A 22,289-nucleotide genomic window follows, 5' to 3' on the forward strand; every position below is an offset into this window, starting at 1 on the left:
AGACCATGAGCGAAAGTCACCGAAATATGTTACGGGTTACGAGAAAAAAAAGTGTCACCACTGCATGTAGGTGTTACACCCGATAGGACTTTATTAAATTTGTGCAGGGGTAATGTCATTTATATTTATATGGCATCGCATCCATAATCGAAGCGAACTCAATTCAATTTCTGATGTGCGATGGCCAATCCCTACATCGATAGAGAGTTGATGCTGATGCAGTTGTTACTGGTCACTAACGGCTAGCCGAGAAGAAGGCAACTCCTCGACAAGAGTCCACCGTAGTGGTACTCCATAAATCTGGTTTCAAAAGTGTGTCAATATTTCAAACACTTAAGAGGTAAGGCCACAATAAAATTTTCAAAAAATCAAAATATTTTTTGTGAGCCTAAAATTTTCCTAGAACCCTCTAGAATGAAAAATAAAGGTCTAGTGGTCAAAACGGAACTCGAGCTGGTTGTTTAAGTGGTATACTAATTTATGATATATACTTAAAAAACTTTGGTTCTTGGTCCAGCTTTAAATTGCAAGACACAGCCAACTAGCTGCAGTAACTTGGTCATGAAAAGGCTTTTTTTATCGGGGTTTTAAACCAATATTTTTTGACGCACATGGTGACCCTTACCGCTTAAGGATGTCAGTTATGAGATAGCAGTAAACGAACTTGTGCAAATTTTTATTAACATCAACAATGCTTTCTTGGAAATAGTCAGGAGCTCGTACTTACTATCGCATTACTAAACAAATTGGTGAAAGTGCTTACGTGATCACATTTTATCACGTAAAGTTTATCAAATTGTGTTGAAATAAGAGTTAGTGATTCCTCATTTTCGGGACTCATCCAAATGCCCCACCAGAAGGGCCGGTTAAACATGTTAAACTCAGGTGGGTAATTTTTCATACTACGGAGAACGACCTAATATTTTGAAGTATTTCTCTATTCTAATGGAAATGATATTTATCCCTATATTTGGTTGTTTTTTTTAAAATAAAATATTGATTCTATAAAACTTTTCATGAAGCGCATGAATTAGAAGTTTGAAGAGTTTTCGGTAGTAAGTTTTAAAACAAAATTTCGCATCTAAGGTTTAACCTGGTTTCAAAATCACTACCAATTTTTGTTTTGAATTCAAATTACCAACCTTCAAAGATCATTTCACATCAATAGCACCACGAACACTGAATCTATCGACAGATAAGTGACGTTACTAATTCATTTATGAAAAATGGAAATTACGAATTCCGTGTGTTGCTAAAACATTACTTTTTAAAGGGAAAAACGCGCAAGCTCAGCTATAGCTTGAGAAGTGTTTTCCCCACTAGGGTCCATTAAAAATGAAGGTTTGTGGTATTTTGATTTTGAACGTGGCTAAATGAAGCAGTCAACCGGAAAAAATCAAGCAAGTTTTGATAAACGTGATGTATGAACACAAAATCAAAGTTCGTGAAGTTAGATATGCTGAGTTCGTTAGCACATGAACTGGAAGTTCTTTTACGATCTTGTACGAAAATCTGCGCATAAAAAAATCATCTAAAAATGGATCTCGAACACGGCCGCTCATAATTAACAAAAGTCTGCCGCAATAAAATGGAATGCGTTGGTATGATACAGTGGACGAAACATGGATCCACTATTTTTATCCGGAGTCATACCAGCATTCAGACTGGAAAAGCCATTTGAAAACGTAACAGGTATAATTAACATCGACTATCTTGAACAGGAAAGTACCATCAAAAGTGATTTACCGTTAACCAAAACAATGCCCCGTGCCATAAGTCAATGAAAACAATGAAAAAATTAAACGAATTGGGCTATGATCTGTTTCCTCATCCACCTTGTTCACAATTTCCTAGCCCCCAGCGATTGCTTGTCCTTTGCGAATCAGAAAAAGACACGCCGGGGAAAAAATTTGGCTCGAGTAAGACAGTCATCGCCGCAAAGGAAGCCGATGTTTAGACTAGTGACAAATCATTCTATAAGGATGGTATTGAAAAAATATTACAGTGCTAGAACGATTGTATGTCATTTGAAGATGATAATGTTGATGAATAAAAAATATGCCTGCACATGAAATTATGTTTTTCTGGATTGTTTGAACGATGTGTTAGCAACTTTTACTTCTTTTCTGAACCACACAGAGTTCAAGTTTATTCGATACAGAATCTTGGTTTGTATGAGTGTTTTTCTTAAAAGCGAACACACTCATTGAAACGCAGAAATTCAATGGAAATCGTGAACTTGTATGTATACGAAACTGTCGTATTTGTTAAAAGAAACCATGACAAAGATTTTCGTTACTAACTAAAGTTTCGATTTCCAATTATCTGAAATATGATTTTATAGATATAGATTAATCTACTCTAATCGAAGTGTAGAAATATTTTTAGTGCAGTTCATGTCATGATATGGAAAAATAATTAAAAATGATTGAGATATAGATTTTCAAAACCTGAACACTGTTTGTACGGTTCTCAGTATTTTGAGTTTGCACACCGGTATAAAAAAAAAACGTAGTCATCCGCCCGATTCTCTCGATCCCCGTCCCTGTCCACCATCTTTATTGGAACTAACAAGATCTTTTTTTTGTCACTAACTTTTTCGTTCTATTTTCCTCCGGCTCTTCACCATTTCGATGGCAACAAATTAGATCTCTGTCGTATTTAGACATGCTGTTTCCACCTCCCCTTTTTACCTCGTTTTTCACAATATTTACTTCTCTTTCATTCTTTTCAGTAACATCACCATCACCGACAACGGAGAACCGCTCCAGTCGATGACCAGGCTGCGGGCCACCCGCCGGGTCTTCGTAGCCTGGGGGTGTTTCCCGCGGACCCACACGGACCGAATGATGCGGCCAACATAGATATTTACCAACGCCATCTGAAAGACTCTCATGCTATATTCAATTCACCGGCCACTGCTGATCGCCACCTGAAAGTTGAATTTTCGAGAATACGCGACCCCGATGTGTCATTTCCTAATGATACTATTCTAGTTTAAAGTCAGTTGTTAATTACGATTAGAAAATACCCTTGGCATCTTAGAGCTTAAGCAGTGTGCCTTGAAATTATATTATATTATTGAATTAAAAAAAACGTAGTCCTATGTCAAAAGATTTTGAGTGATTTTCTTCATGTGAAGATATAGAAGGTGAGATGTGACAAGGTTCATTTCATCATGCAGAAATCTTTTAGTAACTTAACTTTCACTTTTTACAAGAGGAGTCGATCTTAAACATCTACCGCAAAATTCCGATAAAGGTCTTCTACTATTTACTATTCCGGCAAAGCTACTAAAAGTTGTTACTTTCTACTTACCACTGCATTCTTCTTTTGCCGGTTCGGAATGTAAGGAGTAAAAGACCTTTATCGGTATTTTCCGGTATCTCAGAGAATCATCAATGCGAGTGATTCGCATTGATGAGATGCTTAAGCTCGGCTCCTTTGCTGGAAGGGAAAAGTAAAGTTACTAAAACATTTCTGTTTACTCAAATGACCCTTGTCACGTCTCACCTTTCTGCGGTATATCTTCACATCCTTGCTCTACCTTGAGAACTAGCATTCTATGATTTAGATTTTATTTATTATTCCGAAATACAATAAAAATATTCTTATTATTATGAATAATGCTAATATTTCAATTGTTTTTTGTTCGAAATTTCAGGTGGGTAATTACCCACCTTTGGAATTTTCGGGTGGGTAGTGCTACCCACCGTACCCACCTCTTTCACCGGCCCTGCCAGAAACCAAATGGAAATTTTCAATGGTCGGTCGTATGCTCGAGTCCTGACTTGAAAGGATTCTTAGTATCGGTAGAATCGTAGCACTGATCATGCAATAAGCCTTCACACTTATGAGTCGGCTGCGAAACAGAAAGTCATTCCGTTGCGGAGATGTTGTAATCTGACTTCGCTTTGATTTTTAACTATTTTATGTTCACTACTTCTTTATTAGACCTATGATCTTTCTCAATGCACAAGGCGTTTACAATAAATTACATTTTTTTTAAATTTACAATTTCCCATTTACTGAATTGAAAAATGAAGTTGCAAGGGAGCCCGAATCTAAACTATCGTTGCCAGAAGAACCGTTCGAATATGGCCAATTCCAGAAATTAACAATAGAAAAAATGGCAAAACAGCATCGATTTACTCGGATTTTGAAGATGCTTTGAACACATGCCAAATCATTCATTTTGCACGGATAGAGCTTTACACGGATTGTAACTTGGAAACCGTTTATTGTTACAAACTTGTGTCCCATATGGGATAGAAAATGAAATGGACCCTCGGAAAAAATATTACACCGAAAAATAAAAATGGATGCTTTTTCAAGAGTTAAAAAATTAACCAGAGAGATAAAATAATAAAAATATCTGTTATATTTTTTTGTCGAACACTTCTATTTTAAACATTATTATAAGATAACATTTGACGAAAACTTGATTGATTAACAGTTGAGGTTCTAAACGATGAAAAAAATAATCATTTTTGCGATTTTTTTCCAGAATTATCGTTCAACAAAATAAATTCAAATGTTTTGCATGATAAAAAGCATCATTCGAACAACATTTTGTAGTTTTTTCGTGGAAAAAACATTGAGAAATAAGTCGGTGGAGAGGTATTTTCGAGAACGCTTCTTAAAAATCATGATTTGCGGTGTCCACTGTATCTCAACGCAGACTAATCAGAAGTGAACGAACGATCGCAGGATAGTTAGAGTAGAAATTTTTCTAGATTCCAACGTTTCTATTTCATTTTTTTTTAAATTTTTTTAATTTTTGGTGGTTGTTCAAAGTGAAAACTACGATTTTTCACGAAAAAATCCGCCAATTTATAGCTGGTAAACCTCCCCAAAGTAACAAACAACGAAAAGGAAAACGTTTGGGTCTGGGTTTTTATATGCAGAAAGTGTGTGCAAAATTTTAAAAAAATTGGTGCAGTAGTGTTTGAATGACGATGGACACGGACTTTCAAAACCTGCTTTCGAGTAAAACGCGTTTAAAGGTTCTTGTCTATAAAATCAATGGAAACAATTAGGAAATTACTCTAGGGAGCCCGTAGGGTCTAACAGTTTCAAAAAATCATATTTTTTCTTTTATAATTTTTCAAGAATGTTTTGTCAAGTTTTGAAATAAATCGAAGTAGAAATCTTGGGCCTGTGTGCCGAGCGCTTGCTTTTTCTAAGAATGGATAGCCATAGATAAAGGTCCATAACTTCCAGAGTTTCGTTCCAATAGGCTTGAAAATTTCACAGAAAATTTTTAAAATGTTTTACTATAGGAAAATATAAAGAAAAAAGTACGGGTGTGTAATGTCAGAGACATAAATGGATGTCGTGAATACGAATAAAACTGACACGATTTCTTTACTTTTTCGAATTCGAATTAATAGTTGATCGATTTTGTGAATTGCGAAACTTTCCCCCTTTTCACTACTAAACTTTTCAACGAGTTTTGACTTCGATTATCTCATTTCGGATTTGCATACTTCATTGAAAGAAAATATTAAGATTCTGTACAGAATTCATTTCTGACTTTTAGAAGGACGATATTTAGCACAGTTCGGAACATTTATCTCGAACGATTTTCGCACAGCGAAAAGTGCACGAACCAAATCAAATTATTTTGGATTTTCACTAAACTGATGATTTCTACCTTCGAATTTCAAAGAAGTAATCTTAATAGTTCTTTAGATAACATTTAGAGCCATTAGAACGGCTGATTGTATATAATGTTGTCCACTTTTCGTTTCTTGTTTTCTTTCTCTCCAATGCAAAGCACCAGCAGCTGATGCAATCGTTCTTGCTTGAATTGAAACTAGCTTGAAACACATCCGCACGCAGTGCCAAATAATGCGAAACTGGTTTAATGCGTCTTCTCGCCTTGACGACCGGGAGGCAAATGAGAACTACGACCTGAGCGTTTGAGGTTTGGCACCACGCAAATAATCTGCTCTCATTATTGACGACCGCTGCTCCCGACGATTGAAGTTCAAATGAAAGCACGACCTAAGCGTTTGAGGTTTTATACCACGCAAAAGGTCTGCTTTCATCGACGACTGCTCCACCTGACGACTGAAGTCTAAATGAGAGTTCCGACCTGAGCGTTTTTAGGTTTGTAACCACGCAGAAGGTGCACTCTCCGAAGCTGCTGGTCCCACGACGTCTGCTTGCATCCAACGCACAAGAAGAAATGATCGAATTTCATATATTTTTTTTTTTTTGCATAAATTTAATTTTTATTAAAACAGTTTGACGGTTTACAATGTGCTATTTTTACATATAGAGGGATTCAACAATTAGTTTTTCATCTCAGTTTTTGTAGTAATGTTTTTAACAAATTTTGGAATTTTTGCAGTTTGCTAATTTACATTTTAACTTTGTAGTTGATGTTTAAGGTCGAATTTCGAAGACGGTTCCTCTTTTATACGCAGTCAGTTGAAGATATGTGCCTGACTACCTCAAAATCGTCGTCCTTGCGCGAAAAAGCCAAGCAAAAGTACAGAGTTTTCCGCGTTGTTTTCAAAGTTTGAGAAAACTTAATTTGAGTTGTTTGTGGTTATCTCACACTGTTCAAAATATTATCCTAAATTCCTGATCATATTTTTGATGAAATGGTGAAAGAATTATGTTGCTGCCTTTAATACAAGTCGAGATATTCACGATTAAGTTCTGCCCATTCTTCCATATGGCTAATTTTGATAAGGCACCCCATAGTAAAGTAAGTCGTATTCACGACAATAATAAATGATTTTTCAAAAGTGTTAGATCCTCTACGGGTCCTAGAAAACGCTTGTGGAAGATCAACGTGCAATGCACAACAACAGATAAAAACATTGTTTAATTAAATAGAAACTAGTTATGGCCAATCGTCGAATCACCGTCAGAGAAATTACTGAGGACCTAAATATATCGATTGGCTCGTGCCATTCGATTATTACCAATAGTTTGGGCATGAGACGGGTCGCCGCGAAAATCATACCACAATTGCTCAATTTCGACCAAAAACAGTATTGCATTAACATTGCTCTGAAGATGTTGAACTCTGTCCCATCCTTTTTTGGGATAGACGAAAATCGAAGTCAAGCTAAAACACGTTCACTCATAATAGCTGTCAAAACTGAATGGAAATTAAGAATGGCCGGAATTGTCAACATAAGTAGGTCCATTAGTACCAACATAGCGTCACCAAAAGATCAAGAATCGAAAATACGTAGCCCGCGATAATTCGAAATTCGCGATACTTTTTGAACGAACCTTGATAGAAAATGAGACGTTCAGCGGGAAAGATGGATCGATCCGGCTGAGGACGAGTTGCGGAACCTTCGCAGCTTCTATGAGACTATAGGAACTTTTATTCGATCAATTCATCTCTGAGAAAATTGAGTGAGTCTCGTTTTAGAGTTTTTGACCACCATTCCGGTACTTCTGGAACCGGTACTTGGAACCAGTATAGCCGAAGTCGGTTCGTTTAGTAAATAACTAATAAAGCCTACAAAAGGAAACAATTTTGAGCCAAATCTGAAAGAATTTTACACTTTTTTTGCATCGTCGCTCTAAATGACGGTGGGCAATTTTAGACACACTTTACCCTCTGAAAGCATGATAAAATTCAATAGTAACCTATGAGACTATGATATTTATTATTTTACGAGTGACATTATTTGACACATACTCACACACAGACACATACATTGTATAGATCGATGAACTGTGTCGAATGATATAGAACATTTGGCCCTCTGGGCCAATTTTCACCGGTTTTCAAGTGATTGCATAAACTTTCTAGATGAGAAAGGGAATAAGTGTACTTTTATAGAAAAGTGTACTTTTATACAAAAATCGGTCGAATATGACGTATGTAAACCAGACGATGGCAAAATTTTCAAGTTGAAAGCAATTCCATAATTATATAGATTTAAACTACTAACAGCAACAAATGCTGGAAGAACATAACACCCATATACCATTCGAATCAGTTTGTCAAGAGCAGCAAATTCGTGTGTGACAAATAATTCCACTCAATTTTCTCGAAGATGACTCAACCGTTTTCTACAAACTCAAATTCATATGAAAAGTCCCAAACAAGGTTCCTGAATTACATTTGGATCCGACTTCTGGTTCCGGAGCTACAGGATGATATGTGAAACGAAATTAAAATTGTGTAACTCATTTTTCTCGTAGATGGTTGAACCGATCTAAGAACCATCCAAGATTCAAATGAAAGGTCTTAAGATCCTATAAAACATGTTGCTTTTTAGTCAGATCCAACTTCCGGTTTAGAGGGATACATGGTGATTAGTTCAAAAATGTCCATTCCACATAAATTAATCTGGTTTATCGGGTTTGCAGATTTGGATAGTTGATAACCAAATATACTTATTTCAGTTTTAACGGTATTCGGTTTTCGATTCGGAAAATACCCAAACATTTATTTTGCACTACGATTTCTCAAAAATGTCTACACTGATTTACAAACATTTTGAATCAAATGTAAACAATTCAGTTCCTCAGGTGTATTTAACTGACTTCGACTGCACCGATTTTCGAATTCCGGTTCCAGTATTGAATCGTTTCTCACAGCTCAATCGTTTACTCAAAACAGGCCAAATTGAGTTTCAAAAACAAAAATTCTAATTAAGAAATCTAATACGAAAAAGAATAAATTTTATCCAATTCTGAATTCCGATTCTGGAATTACAGGGTGATGAGTTTTTAAAATTCAAACCAATGTAGCAGATGACAGTTGGACTCAAAACTATTGCAATTTATTCGTCATATTGATTTATGGCCATACGAATCTTTGAGGTTATACCGGATCTGGTAGTGCCGTAAATAATGGCGAAAAACTCTAAACTGGTACTTACTTCAACATCTCATGCAATGTTCTATCGTTTGTCACACGCTTATAATAAAATTCGATCCGATTGACGAGTGGAATCTCAAATTGCCGCTTAAAACGACGGTCACTAAAATAATGTCATGAGAACTAAAACACCTATGAATATTCATGCCAAAAACACATGCGGATTGATAAAAAAGGTATCATCTTGCTGCTAGGTGGATTAAGCACGTTTTTTTGTTCATATCACCCTGCAATTCAGAAACCGAAAGTCAAATCGGGGTAAAATTTAATAGCAGTCTATGGGACTGTAAGACCTTTCATTTGAATCTGAGCTTGTGAAAATCGGTTCAGTAATCTCTGAGAAAATAGAGTGACATTATTTGTCACATGCACACATACATACATACACACATGTGTATGTACACATACACATACACATACACACACAGACATCTCGACATCTGTGATCTCGACGAACTGAGTCGAATGGTATATCACAGACTTTTGGGCCTGGGTTGTAAAGTCGGTTTTCACAGCGATTGCATAGCCTTTTCTATATGAGATGGACAAAATCCATTTCATTCGACCTAGTAATGTAATGATGCTTATCTGGGAGTCTTTTTAACAACTACTTCCGATGTTTCCGGATTTGAATATCGGGATTCGGTAAAGCTGAGGTGAGCTTGTTTCATCATCAACTAACGAGTTCTACAAATTGAAGTAGTACCAAAACCAGTTTTGTAGATTTTGTTTGTAATTTACGTTATCAACGGCTCGAAATTTGCCACGCACAGTACTCTGCGTTTTCGGATTCTAAAGTCGTATTCGAATATAATTTAACACAAATTTACACCAGCATGAGACCTTTTATTTGAATCTTGGACACCCACAGTTTTATATATCTCGTGTTTTGTGCCTCGGAGACCCACAGTGTTATATACCAACTTTTAGTATCAAAGGTCGGAGAATCCACTCAAAAACGACATAAATTGAAAAAAACACAGTATACTCAATTACGAACTTGATTAAAATGAAGTTCCTGTTAAAATGAAGAATGTTCTATTGATGTATACCCGATCAGATGCACATAACAAAATCATAACACAAGTATATCAACATTTGATATGTATAACAATTTGTGTTATTTTAAGATATTTAACAAATGAATACAGTTGAAAGTTAAAATTTATTTTCATTTTTTTAAATTTATTTTCATTTTTTGTTGAAAAAATGAGTTCTTCCATTGCTTCATATCGAAATATAATGATCAGAATCTCAAAGAACTAAAAGAAGAAACCAGATCCCAAAATAAATTATTCATTAATTTAATATAAACATTCAACAATTTTGGTTTGAAACGATGCTAAAAGTTGGCTGTGATATAGTTTTTCTGTGTAAAATTTGCTATCTCATTTATTACAACTATTTTTATAAATTTCTGCTTTCGGACTTCTGTAGTTCTATCAAATTCAATAATAATTGTGATACAAACGTTTCAAAATCTGTTACGATTTTATTCCCGCTAGAATCTATTTTGTTATGATTTTTGTTATTTTAAAAGATAACTAGCCAAAAATATTTCAAAATGTGTTACAAAATTTTTCTGTAATAAATTACTCCAGTTGTTATAATTCTGTTATTACCATCTGATCGGGTACAGTACAGTAGGATTTAAGCAGTTGAAGGCAATAGCCGGAGGAAGTATTCAAATGTCTTTCGGAAATTCTCTATTCTTTATATGATCATTGCAAATTTTAGAATGAGCTCAAACTATTTATTCATGATTATTAGGACTGTCACAAAAATTTATAAAAATTTAAGAATGTACTTGGGAATATTTTATATCTGTTTTATAGATCGTTATTATTACACGTTACGAATAATAAGATTATATTAGATTATTATATCAACTATCCACAAGTTCGGATTGAAATTTTTCCTTCCTTCAAGGTTTGCAAAACACACCAGACATAATATTTGGGGGCTTGATTTTCGAGACTAAATAAATTTGACTCGAAGTAAATAACATTTTGCACAACCCATGCTCCGATTGAACCAACTCAAATAGACGTCATTACAGCCCTACCGATAATTAATAATGTACACCTGCGAATCAGTTTGGTCGAATATCAGTACGATCTTCCATTAGCATATATTCAGTAATTACCAATAGGTTGTATAGAATTGATATAGTATATAAGAAAAAAATCATTTCTTTATTTCCTTGGTCATAACCTTCAACAGGATTGATCATATGATTTTTGATGACTACAACTTCTACTAATAATGATTTATTACGTTAAAAGCCTTTTGAGGAAATACTGTTCCCACTTATCTCAAGGACAGAACAGCTTCCACTATCTCTGCGTTCTGCACCACTACGCTTATGTCCAACTACATTGGAATAGTAATACTCTAGCCAAGTCATTTGTCTGCGTCTGAAAACTAGTAGCGTATAAAATCCAATCCGTCATCGAAACCATGCCCACTCAAATTATACCGTCCAGCTGACTCCGAAGAACAGATCTTCATCCTAGGTTATTATTCGTCTGGCACTTTTACAACACTACACCTGTTAGTGTATCGAATACCTGACGTGGTATTAGGTATACCCGAATGTCGAAAAAATGTGTGTATATCAAATAAATTATCCTACGAAGCAAAAATTCAAACGTGAAGGTCACGAAGCTGAAACCTGCGAGACCGGTATTTGCCGCTTGCTTTATAGCCGTCGCTATTCTCAAACATGTACCCGAGACTGGTGGTATTTGAACCGATAGCGTGAAAAAGATGTACACGAGAAAATCCAGGCGCGTTGTAAATGACGAGTTCAAAGTAAAGTTCGAATCATCACTTTGAAAACTTTACAGACAAACATAAAATAGGGTTTTTGTACCAGTAGTCGTCTCATCAGTTGATACGCCAGGTTATTTTGAGAATTACTAAACGTTCAATCAACGAATTGTGATAAAATCGAAGGCAATGTCTGTATTTTTGTTTCGATGTACAGGAATAAGAACTAACTATCACACGATAAGTACATAGATTCTACATATGTAGAGCTCACATCTATATTCACGTAGACGGTTGAACCAAAGAACCGGTTTACAAATATTAGGTCAATTTTAATTTGCCAGGTACAATTTTGAATATTGGAGAAAAACATGTGATTAAGATGGATTGAGCATTTACAATAAGGACAATTAACCGGAAAATAGTTAATTTCTCTTATGACCATTTCTTCTCAACATTTCGGCCAGATTTCACGTGACTGTCAAACCAAAACCTATCTGAACTTTTCGTTTAAAAATCAATAGACTAACTTTCAATTTAATTTTGAACTCCAATTTCTGAATGACAATTTTGTTTAGCCTTCCGGACAACCATAAATAAACATTCCATTAAAATATCAAAAACCTGTCTCGATAAATGAACTATAAAAAACATGACTGATAAAATTAAAACGAGAAGATCAAAGAAGATCATATTTATCACGAACAAAATTTTGAAATGACTGAAAACAGTATAGTAAAAAGGCATCGTTATAATAGTGCTACTTTATGTAATCTTTCCGAAAGTATCGACAATAGTAGGCAAGATTGATCAACCGATTGAACAAACATAGATTCGAACGACCCATGATTCCATAGGATATTGAATATTTTCCGGATTCCACTCCCGGTCCCAGAGTCATAGGGTGATAAGTATTAAAGATTTAAACTTTTTTCAAAATCATGCCAACTGATCTTGAAACCTATTAAAATTTTGGTTAGGTAGATTTGGTTGATTTGAGGCCTAACAAATTCACTCCAACTTTACCTGTCTTCTATTTTCGGTTCTATATGCACCGGAAAAAGTAGTTAAAATGAGCCTGGCTGGAGCTTACTGAGAGATGAGCGAGTCGATTTATATAAGCTAGGATGCCAATAAAAGATCTCACGATTCAATCAGTTCAATTCATGCGGATGAGTTTAAATGTTAATTTATGTACAAAATACTAGACAAAGAAGGTACAAACGTTTGGAAACTGGTCTTGAAAATAAAAAATATTCAAATTTTCTAGATCATGTTAGCTGATAGCTATAACTTACTTCGGTTATATTGGTCCTCTATCTCCGATTTTGGATGTACCGGAATTGGAATCGAATTTTTTATAAGCGAAGATGAGCAAAACCGATTGTTGCAAATTATTTAATACAATGACAAGATCTTGCAAAATTAAACAAAACAAGATCTTGCAAAATTAAATTAAATTATAATGAATAAATTCAAATTTATATCCATTCAAATTGTTTGCTTTGTGAGTCGAATTGTTTTTGAAGCGAAGAGTACGTCGACATAAAATAAGAAAAAATTGTTATTGCTTTTCATTAATCGGTGGAAATCGTTTAAACTTGACTTCCACGTTTTCAGTTTTCAGCAGTTTGCATGTTTTTTTTATTCAGATATACATCTTTAACAATCTTATGGAAAATGGCAATTAAGTACTACAATTGCCTAAATCAACTGTTGTGTTCTGTAATTCAACAATGCAAATATACCAAGATGATCTTCTTTCAATAGACAGTAGATGGTGGCAAAGGTGGACAAATTCAGCAGAAGAAGGCGTACCGGTTCTTTTATACTTTAAGTTAATAAAACAATAAATGCTGGTCTAATATTTTAGGTACATCTGGAACTGGGAACTGAGATCCGGTATACCTGAAATTACAAACCTGACCTGCACAACTGAAAAAATACTGCTAGTTTGAAGCATTTTTTAAGTATTTTCGGTGTCACTTTTCACGCTCTTGAAGTTAATTTTCTATTATCAGACTATAATTCCGAAATCAATAAATCTCTTTGAGATCAAAAGAACTTTTTTGTGAGTCTAATTTTGCAAAAATCGGTTCAGCTATCTCTGAGCAAAGTGAGTGCATATGTTTTACTAATACCACCATAACAATTCGGAATCAGAAGTCGGATGCAGATAAATTAGATTGCGTTCTTTGAGCTCATAAGACCTTTCAAATAAGTCTATATGAATGAATCTATAATTTTTTGCACATACGCACACATCTACACGGACATTTTGCGATCTCGACGAACTGATTCGAAAGGTATATGACACTCGGCCCTCTGAGCCTCGGTTTAAAAGCCGCTTTTTCTGTGATTGCATAACCATTTCTATACAAGTCTAAGTCTAGGTTACATTCCTTTTGTGGAATTTGGCCTTTCTGTTTCAACAGACTTCGCAGCCGATTCTTAGTGTACATTGCATGGCTAGTACTATGGATCCTACTAACACTAAAAATCCTTCCAGGTCGGGGCTCGAACATACGACAACTGGCTTGTAAGACCAGCGCCCTATGCATTGAACCCCGGCTTCTATAGAAGAAAGGTAAAATAGTTAACTTTTGGTTATTTGTTTTTATTTTTTGTTTGAGAAATGCAAGTTAGAAATAACCAATGAGCGTTTCAAAATGCACAATTTATCTTTACAAATATTTAGTTATATGCAGACATTAACATAAAGAACATAAATAAACGAGGAAATTTAGAAATTTCATTTAAACTATTCATTATTTAATGAAGAATTTGGAAAAAAGGTTAATTCAAAACATTCTCATTGTAGAGTCGATTACATACAACACAATGGAGTAAAATTGTATTGAGATATGCATTTTACTTTTACTATTCTTGGATAACTTACAACAAAGCATTTGGTTTGAATATTTAATAAATTGGGCAAACAAATTGATATATTTCTGACTGATATATTTTTCAGGTGAAATAATCAATTCATTGCATTTTTTGCAAACATTGACTTTGAGCAATGAATTTCTTTGAAACTTGAATATGACGAATTTTACGTCAATGATTATATCTCTTGAAGAATTTTAAGCCACTTCTGTAGAATTGACTGCGTAGTTTTGTCACACATGCACAGAAAGACATTTTCCTTTTTCGACGTACTGATTCAAATCGCATATGGTTATAAAATTATAGCACTCCATATGATTCATATACAGATATTAAATTTTTCAATAATTATATCATTTGAAATTTGTAATAAGGTAGATTTGTAAACATTTTTGGGCTGAGTTGAATAAAAAACAGTTTATCAGACAACACAAACTTTTTGCGTGCAACATCATCGGAATCATCATTAGTTATGTATTAGTTACGTCCAGTTTCTTGTATAGCTCTATACTACCGTGCAAAACACGTTGATTGGTGGAGGTGTAAACATAATAAAAGTTAAAGGGTAATCGAAAAAAGCACCGCCACAGAATGAAAAGGGAGAGGTGAAGAAGCACATAAAATCACTTACCCGCACTTGCCAGCTGCTGATTACTACACTTATTGCTTTCGGATTCTACTTCCGGCTCGTCGCAGTTTTCCGGCCGAGGCAAGGGCCAGGTATTGGAACGGGCACGTGTTTGAGGCTCAAATGCTCCATCCTGAAGCTCTGCTAAAGCATCCATCGGAACGCCATCATTGGAAAGAGCTTCTAGCCCATCACGTGGCGAGGCCGGCCAGGGTGAGCCAAACGAATCCATCTCCAATTCCCCTGTCTTTCACTGCCGAGAACTCTCGTTTCGAAATCTGATCACACGATCTGGATTACCGTCTGGTTGCACAGAGAACGAATATTTGCACGTATTGAGTAGTGGCGATCTAACTCACTTATCGCAATCTATTTGTTTCCAAGCTGTATATTAACATTAAGACACTTCCAAGCCAATTCCTGCAGAATCGATGTTGATTGGCAAACTTGGACTATATCACTATTTTCACTATATTCATATCTAACATCTCGCTTTCTCTATGCTGAACACACTACTGTAGAGATTGTTTATCCTAAATTTGGTCCGTTGTCTATCAGGTGTTCGTAACCCTTCCAGATATTTCAAAGGAGTTCTTCGTTGTAAACAACGTGCAGCGTAATTATCGAAACGAAGTGTCTTGCTCCCACCGATAGGTATTCTAATCGCATTAGTAATGTTTATATTTTACCTGAAAATCGATTAAATTTTTAAGCCATAACATTGAAACCACTGACTACTCGTCATCAGTCAATCAGTCAATCCAACACAGAACCACAACCGACAGATACTCGAAAATGCAATCCGCACTGCAAGGCGGCGCCAATCGTATCAGCGTCTCTAGCGCAAATTGTTCGAAAGATTATTGCGTTGCGCAATTTTTCACTTGATCTCGCGTAGCGTAAGGAATATTTCATCGAGATCGCGCGTGCGACGTAAGAATTTCAAATCGGTTTCCCGTCAAATCACCTCCAACCAAGCCGCGAGTTGCCTGCCACTACCTACTATTGCGATGACGACAAAATTCCCCTCTTGGGAGGAAGATGCGAATTACACAAAGTGTATCACAGCTAAATATATTTTTCATAAATAAATCTTAGTAGAGCGGTCTTTTTTCGTGAAATCACGAACACTATCGAATGTACGCAAGTAACAAGCAAAATAAACTGTTTTTATTTACATTCGCCAAAGTGGTCCCCGATAATACAAACACCAGTATGGACGACACACGATCACGGTTATATGCGCGTCCAGGCGTTCCTCAGTGTCGGTCAATTTGTTATTGACGAAACCACTCAACACAACTGCGGGGATACAGAGTAGATAGGAACATGCTGGTATTCTAAGTAACGTGACTCTGGTGAGTTTGAGATTAGCAAGTCGATACATCGCAAAGAGGCGTTTACTATAGACTGGTGGAAGTACATTTTTACTGAATCGTAAACAAATGTTCAACAAGTTTGATTTGTTCATTATTTGAGTATCTATTGATAACAGATCATAGATACATTCAGCAGTAGAGCGGGAAACGCATATCAGAGAAGCTTTAGATGAATGTTGCCCTTATATTCCCAGGTTTTAGTAGATTCCCAAAAAAGAAACCAGCAGGTGAATAAATATCGACGGACCTCACCTTAACCTAAAATATTGAAAAATTGTTTATGAGCAAAAATAACATATTTTATTTAGCATGAGACGGAATGCAGCTCAACAACGACTTAAAATGCATCAAAACCAGGGAGAAAAACGTACAGTAGCGGGGTTACATATTCGTAAAGTTTGATTATCTATTAATCTCTAATAGAAGAAGTACAAATTTTAGGTGAAAATATTGCGATTATTCACTTGTTTGTGCAAAAAAAAATTGAAAGCACAAGTAGAGGCAGCGTAGTTCACAAAATTTGACTAATTTTATTCCGATTAACGGAAGAAGATAACTATCAATATTGGAGAATAAAAAATAAAAAAAAAATGAAAAATTGCACAAGCATACTCATTTAAATACAAACAAACAAATTTCTCTGAACGAGCACTAGAAAATAAAATTCGATTCGATTTATTTCTATCAAAATTGCATAGTTATAGTCATCTTTCGTTGACTTTTTAGTACCTTGTGACAAAAGGTAGAGGTGCGTTTTAATCTATTTACTTCTTCCTATTTCAAGAACCCAGCTTCCTCTTATTCCACATTCATATATCTTTCCTAAAAGCTATATAGTTGAAAAGATTGCATAACTCTGCTAAATTTTTCATATTATTTTCGTAAGACTTTTCACAAACTCCGTAAAAAGTGTATTTTAAGCGCGCACGTCTTAACCAATGCGAAAATCTCTTTGAACACATTTTCTCTTATGTTCTTCGACAAACTAAATCAATAAATCAACTTTCTGACCTAATCACGTAAAACGCATTTTGAAATAATTAGCTATCAGCATTAGCGTTACGATACTTTTTTTTTATATTGTTTATTTATACCCGGCTTTAACCAAGTTGCGGTCGTTCGCCGGGTTTGTATCGTTTGAGGGGGGATTTGGGAGGTGGGAGGGGGGGGGGGGTAGGGTTTAGTGAGGTTCGGAGAAGAGGAGGGGAGATTTTTACATTTGTGTCGTTCAAATTCCATTGCATTTGTTGATAGTTACATTTTTTTGATATCAGTGGGATGGGTCGAGAAAAAAAAGGGGGGAGGGGGGACTACGGTTAACTGTTGGTTTCTTGTGAGACAGAGAGAGAGATGTAGAGGGGGTGAAGATAGAAGAAGCTTAGACTTGAGTTGAATCGCTGTGTGGGTCTGCTGCGGACGGTCCTGGTTGCTGGTTCGCGGTATCCATTGTAGTGTGGCCACGGACGACGCCCCCAGGGGAGTCCCTCTGGCGGGCGGCCCACGGCTGAGATGAAGGTAGTTATCGGTGTTCGGGGCTGTGTTGGCAGGGTGTTGAAAATGTCCGGTTTGGGTGTTGATCGTGAATGTGTTTGTGTGACGATGTGTTTAGTCTCCTGTTGGCGTGTTCGGCCGGCCTCTCGCTGTTCCGTTACGATACTTATTTTAATGGTAATTGAATGAACCTAAAACTATTACCGTATTTTTTCCTTAAACATTATTCGATAGCAGAAATCTGATGTATTTGATATATGTTCTAACACACACTTGATGCGGAGTGACACGGCTATCATTGATTGTATAGAACAAGTTCTTTTACAAACAAAAATGTATGCACACTGAAAACCGCTCATATATGTAACGCAGAACAATCATGCCAACCTTGAACAAATAGCCAAATTTTAAAATTACTACATGTGCTTTAAATATACATTCAATTTTTTTTTGTTGTGCACGAATTTTTGATCGTTTTTACGTTATTACTAATGACAAAATTTCTTAGTGCTTATGATCATTTTATGAAGCAGTTAGAAGATCCGCAAAATTCACTATCATGCCCGTTTTGCTCCAATTCCTCTTTTTTCTGATTTTACTTTGAAAACTAACTGTGAAACTCAGGAAAAAATTCAATTCCACCAATCGGAAGGTATTCCTGACATGCTTATAAGTTAGATAAATGGATTGTTTTTAAAAAGATTGACCGCAAACAACTGTATTCTGTTTTACCCCCTGTCATCTTCTTCCGTGAATTTACAGAAAAAAAAGTTCTACTGATCGATGTTTGGACCAATTTTGGTTAAACAAGAAAGTTGTATGTTTCGCATATAACCTCAAATAATAATTTACAGATAGTGTTCATGATCGCATGCTTCGTGCTACATCGTTTTACCCCAATTTTCCGACAAATATAATTTTATGTTGAATTCAGATTTACAATCCCGAAGCAGATCCAATATGACCTAATATGATATGAATTGGGGTAAAACGGGATAAACAGGCTAGTACTGTCATTCCCATTGTGTTTAATTGGATCACAGATGTTTTGCACGTATCATGAACCAATATTGATAGATCGCATTGGATCTGCTTTCGGATTGTAGATCATATTTCAACTGAATATTATAACTAGAAAAGAAATGGGGTAAAACGGTGCAACGAGTTTTCTGCTATCAATACAACTATATGCGATCGATTTGTTAGACTTTTTTTACATCGGAAACACTCTATTCGCTCTTCTGCAAGTTCTTCGGTTTCATGTTATATAGTTAAGCTTGAATACAATGCAGTATAAAAAGCGGAGCTTGGGGTAAAATTAACATGATAGCGTTTCGTGCGGTCCTTCTAAATATATGCAATCGATTTTACTGACAATTTTACACCAAAAAAGTGCTTTGTGGTCAGATGTATCATGCCTCCAAAAAAATCGTCGCGTTTTTGGTCCATTTTTCCCCACTGTTAAGTGCTTTATATATTTACCACACGATGCATTGATCTCAAATTTTGCTGAATAAAATGTAAACTTTTTCAACACGCTCAACAATTTAACAGATATATGTAGCAGATAAAATATTAATATGTTTATGGGGATGGGGATAGCGTTAAGGGTAAGTCATTGTCTTTCACGCAACCTACCCGAGTTCGATTCCCAAACCCGCAAATAGGGTCAGAACATTTTTCGGGCCTGGAGATAGCAATAACCTTAATGTTAAAACTCTTATGATCGAAACCAAAAAAAAATGTTTCGCTTTCAACTATCGAAGAATCGAAACGCCAAAATAACGCCACCCGATTATGATATATCAACCATATGTCAGCTAAATGATGAATGACAATAGAGACTTAGACACACTGATAACCACGCCCCTTGTTAACAAAAGTAAAACTATTAGTATACCAGTATTAGTGAATGATAACTGATTAGTATTATTGATGCACTAAACGCAAACATAGAAGCTGTTCTATTGACTTTCTGTATTTGCGTTTTATTTTTGAATAGTGCACAGATTTCTTGACTAGCTATAACTTCCATTGAAATAACAAACTACGTTGTTGCAAATACTACTCGGTAAAAGAAATAACATCGTAATGTCAACTTAAGTAACACGAACTAAGTATTACTTGCTTACACTCATGACCGATTTTAAATTTGTACTGCGCGTGTCCAAGAAACTATTTGCATGGGAATGACATTGAATGAGGAATTTTTGTTTCCGCAAGTAAGTTTCCAATCAACTGGATCACATTGAAACATTCTTCTTCTTGGTATATACCTGGAAGAGTCGCGGTAGGATTTATTCAATTGCGTGTATCCAAATTGAAGAAAGTCGAATGAAAACTTTCTAGTTCCTATTCAAGTATTAATTCTGACAACAATACTGTTCCACTAGCAGGCTACCTCTACCTCTCAAGCTAGGAAAAAAATAAAATCTAGCGATCTGCTAAGCGAGATAACGAGTTTGTCTAGTTTTATTATCATGTTTAATCTCCATCGCATTTAATTAGAATATATTAGATCAGCAAAAAACTGTTAGAATCGAAATGAAAAATGCGCAGCTTGTAAATATATTCAACCGTGTGTTAATACTCATTTCAATTTGCATGTACTGAGGCAATACCGGCCATGAATGTTACCAAGCGCTGATCGATAGACACTCAATAATTTTCTATTCGAATTTTTACTGCTCAGAATACTTAAGTAGCGCATAGGTATCTCGATTTTTGAACAGCTCAAATTATAATATCAAATAAATGTCTCGAACATTCAAATTATTCTGATTCCCGCTCTCGTGTTTGTGTGTACCGCTACATGGGAGATTCAAAACGAAGCGTGCTGAAAACTGACCAACTGATGGTCTGGAAGGCACTCAGGTCTGGAGGCGCACCGTGCTGCTTAGATCCGCACGCAGTAGAAGGTGAATGAGGAAGCAATGGAATTAATTTACTAACTCATGTAGTGGTGATCGCGCGCTATCTCGTTGCCAGTTTCACGAGCTTCTAGATGGTACCTCAATAAAGTCGGATTTGTGGCGACATTGACCAATGTATAGCAGATGCTAGTTTCGTTATCTCATAACAGAGAGACTACTGGAAGTAGTGTTTTGTACCGTACAAACTGTTGTCTCGACATGAGGATTTCGGATTGCCACGATTGTCATTTTGAGGTTCAGTGCGAGTATATTGCGTTTCATTTCTCTCTAATACCACTGCCGGCGAAAAAATGATTCAAGTGTTGGATTGGAACACTGATAATAAACTCATTGGATAACTAATACATCGACAAAGACGTCTTATCGGGACATTGCATTATCATTACTGCGTTCGACGGTCATCACTTTGCGGTGGTATTGGGTTCACTCAATTTGCACTTCATACTCCAAAACTTATTGCATCAGGACAGTGTGATGGAAGAAAAGTTTATGCATATAAAAAGAAGACGTCTGCCTGTTATTTGTATATGGAAAATTTTTCACCCCACACATCTTCCCGACTTACGTTCAGTTTTACGCAAACACTCTACCATTCGCGGCACTTAAGTAACTTGGCTTAAAAAGCCGCTCACACGCAGACGAGTGGTCAAATACAAATACACAGAAAACAACTCATCGCACGAGTTGTATTTCTTCTTTTGCTGAGAATGTGTACTATCACACCACGTCGTTTTTTCCCTTCAAATTGGCATTTGATATTTCATGAATAAAAAATATTTCTCACGAAAATGGCTTGCGGTTATTATGCATAAGAGATCGTGGCAACTCAACAGTCTCTGGAACAGCAATTTACGCGGTCTTCCGTCTTACGAGTCCTTCGCGTAAACCGAAAGGATTAATTTCATAAGTGACGAACTCGATAATATTTGGCTTCGAACACACAAAACTCGAAATGTAAATATTCTTCCTGCAATGTGCTGCAACCTCGTGGCGATCAAAGGAAATCGTGCGATGTGGTCCACAACACCGCAGATGCTTACGAGCCGGATGTGGGCATACTACTAAACCGTGGATGCGAATCAAATTTCGCTCGACGCTCGCCCAAATCTCGTCGCGATCCGTCGTGCCTTTCAGCTGTTGCTGTGCCGCTGTAGACATATCGACACATGAAAGATTCCTCTCCGCAATTCTTTGGGGACCACTCTCGCATTAGCACCGGTTGGTATGTTCTCTTCCCATCGCTCTCTCCGAGGTTGTCGCGATTTCTCCTACCGTGTTTGGTAGCGATGAGGCTTTCCGGCCCATGTTCACATAACGACAAGCATACAAAT

General features: G+C 36.1%; 1 protein-coding gene across 5 annotated transcripts in view; it reads right to left on the bottom strand.

Annotated features, from left to right (window-relative positions):
- The window catches only part of LOC131440515 (forkhead box protein O), a 208,514-nt gene extending 186,489 nt beyond the window's left edge, over positions 1-22,025 (bottom strand). For 2 of the 5 annotated variants that reach the window (XR_009231397.1, XM_058611859.1), the window contains exons 1-2: positions 21,524-22,025; positions 15,159-15,844 (exon numbers count right to left, since the gene is read on the bottom strand). Coding sequence is in view for 4 of the 5 variants with exons in the window: in XM_058611859.1 (XP_058467842.1) it covers positions 15,159-15,387 (229 nt within the window). In the remaining variant the exon portion in view is untranslated. Of the gene's footprint in view, positions 1-15,158; positions 15,845-21,303; positions 21,497-21,523 lie in introns of those variants that run through there. The other 3 variants (XM_058611860.1, XM_058611862.1, XM_058611861.1) reach the window with 3 other exon arrangements.
- Between the last annotated feature and the right edge of the window lie 264 nt (positions 22,026-22,289).

This window comes from Malaya genurostris, chromosome 1, assembly GCF_030247185.1.
Source record: "Malaya genurostris strain Urasoe2022 chromosome 1, Malgen_1.1, whole genome shotgun sequence".
NCBI lineage: Eukaryota > Metazoa > Arthropoda > Insecta > Diptera > Culicidae > Malaya > Malaya genurostris.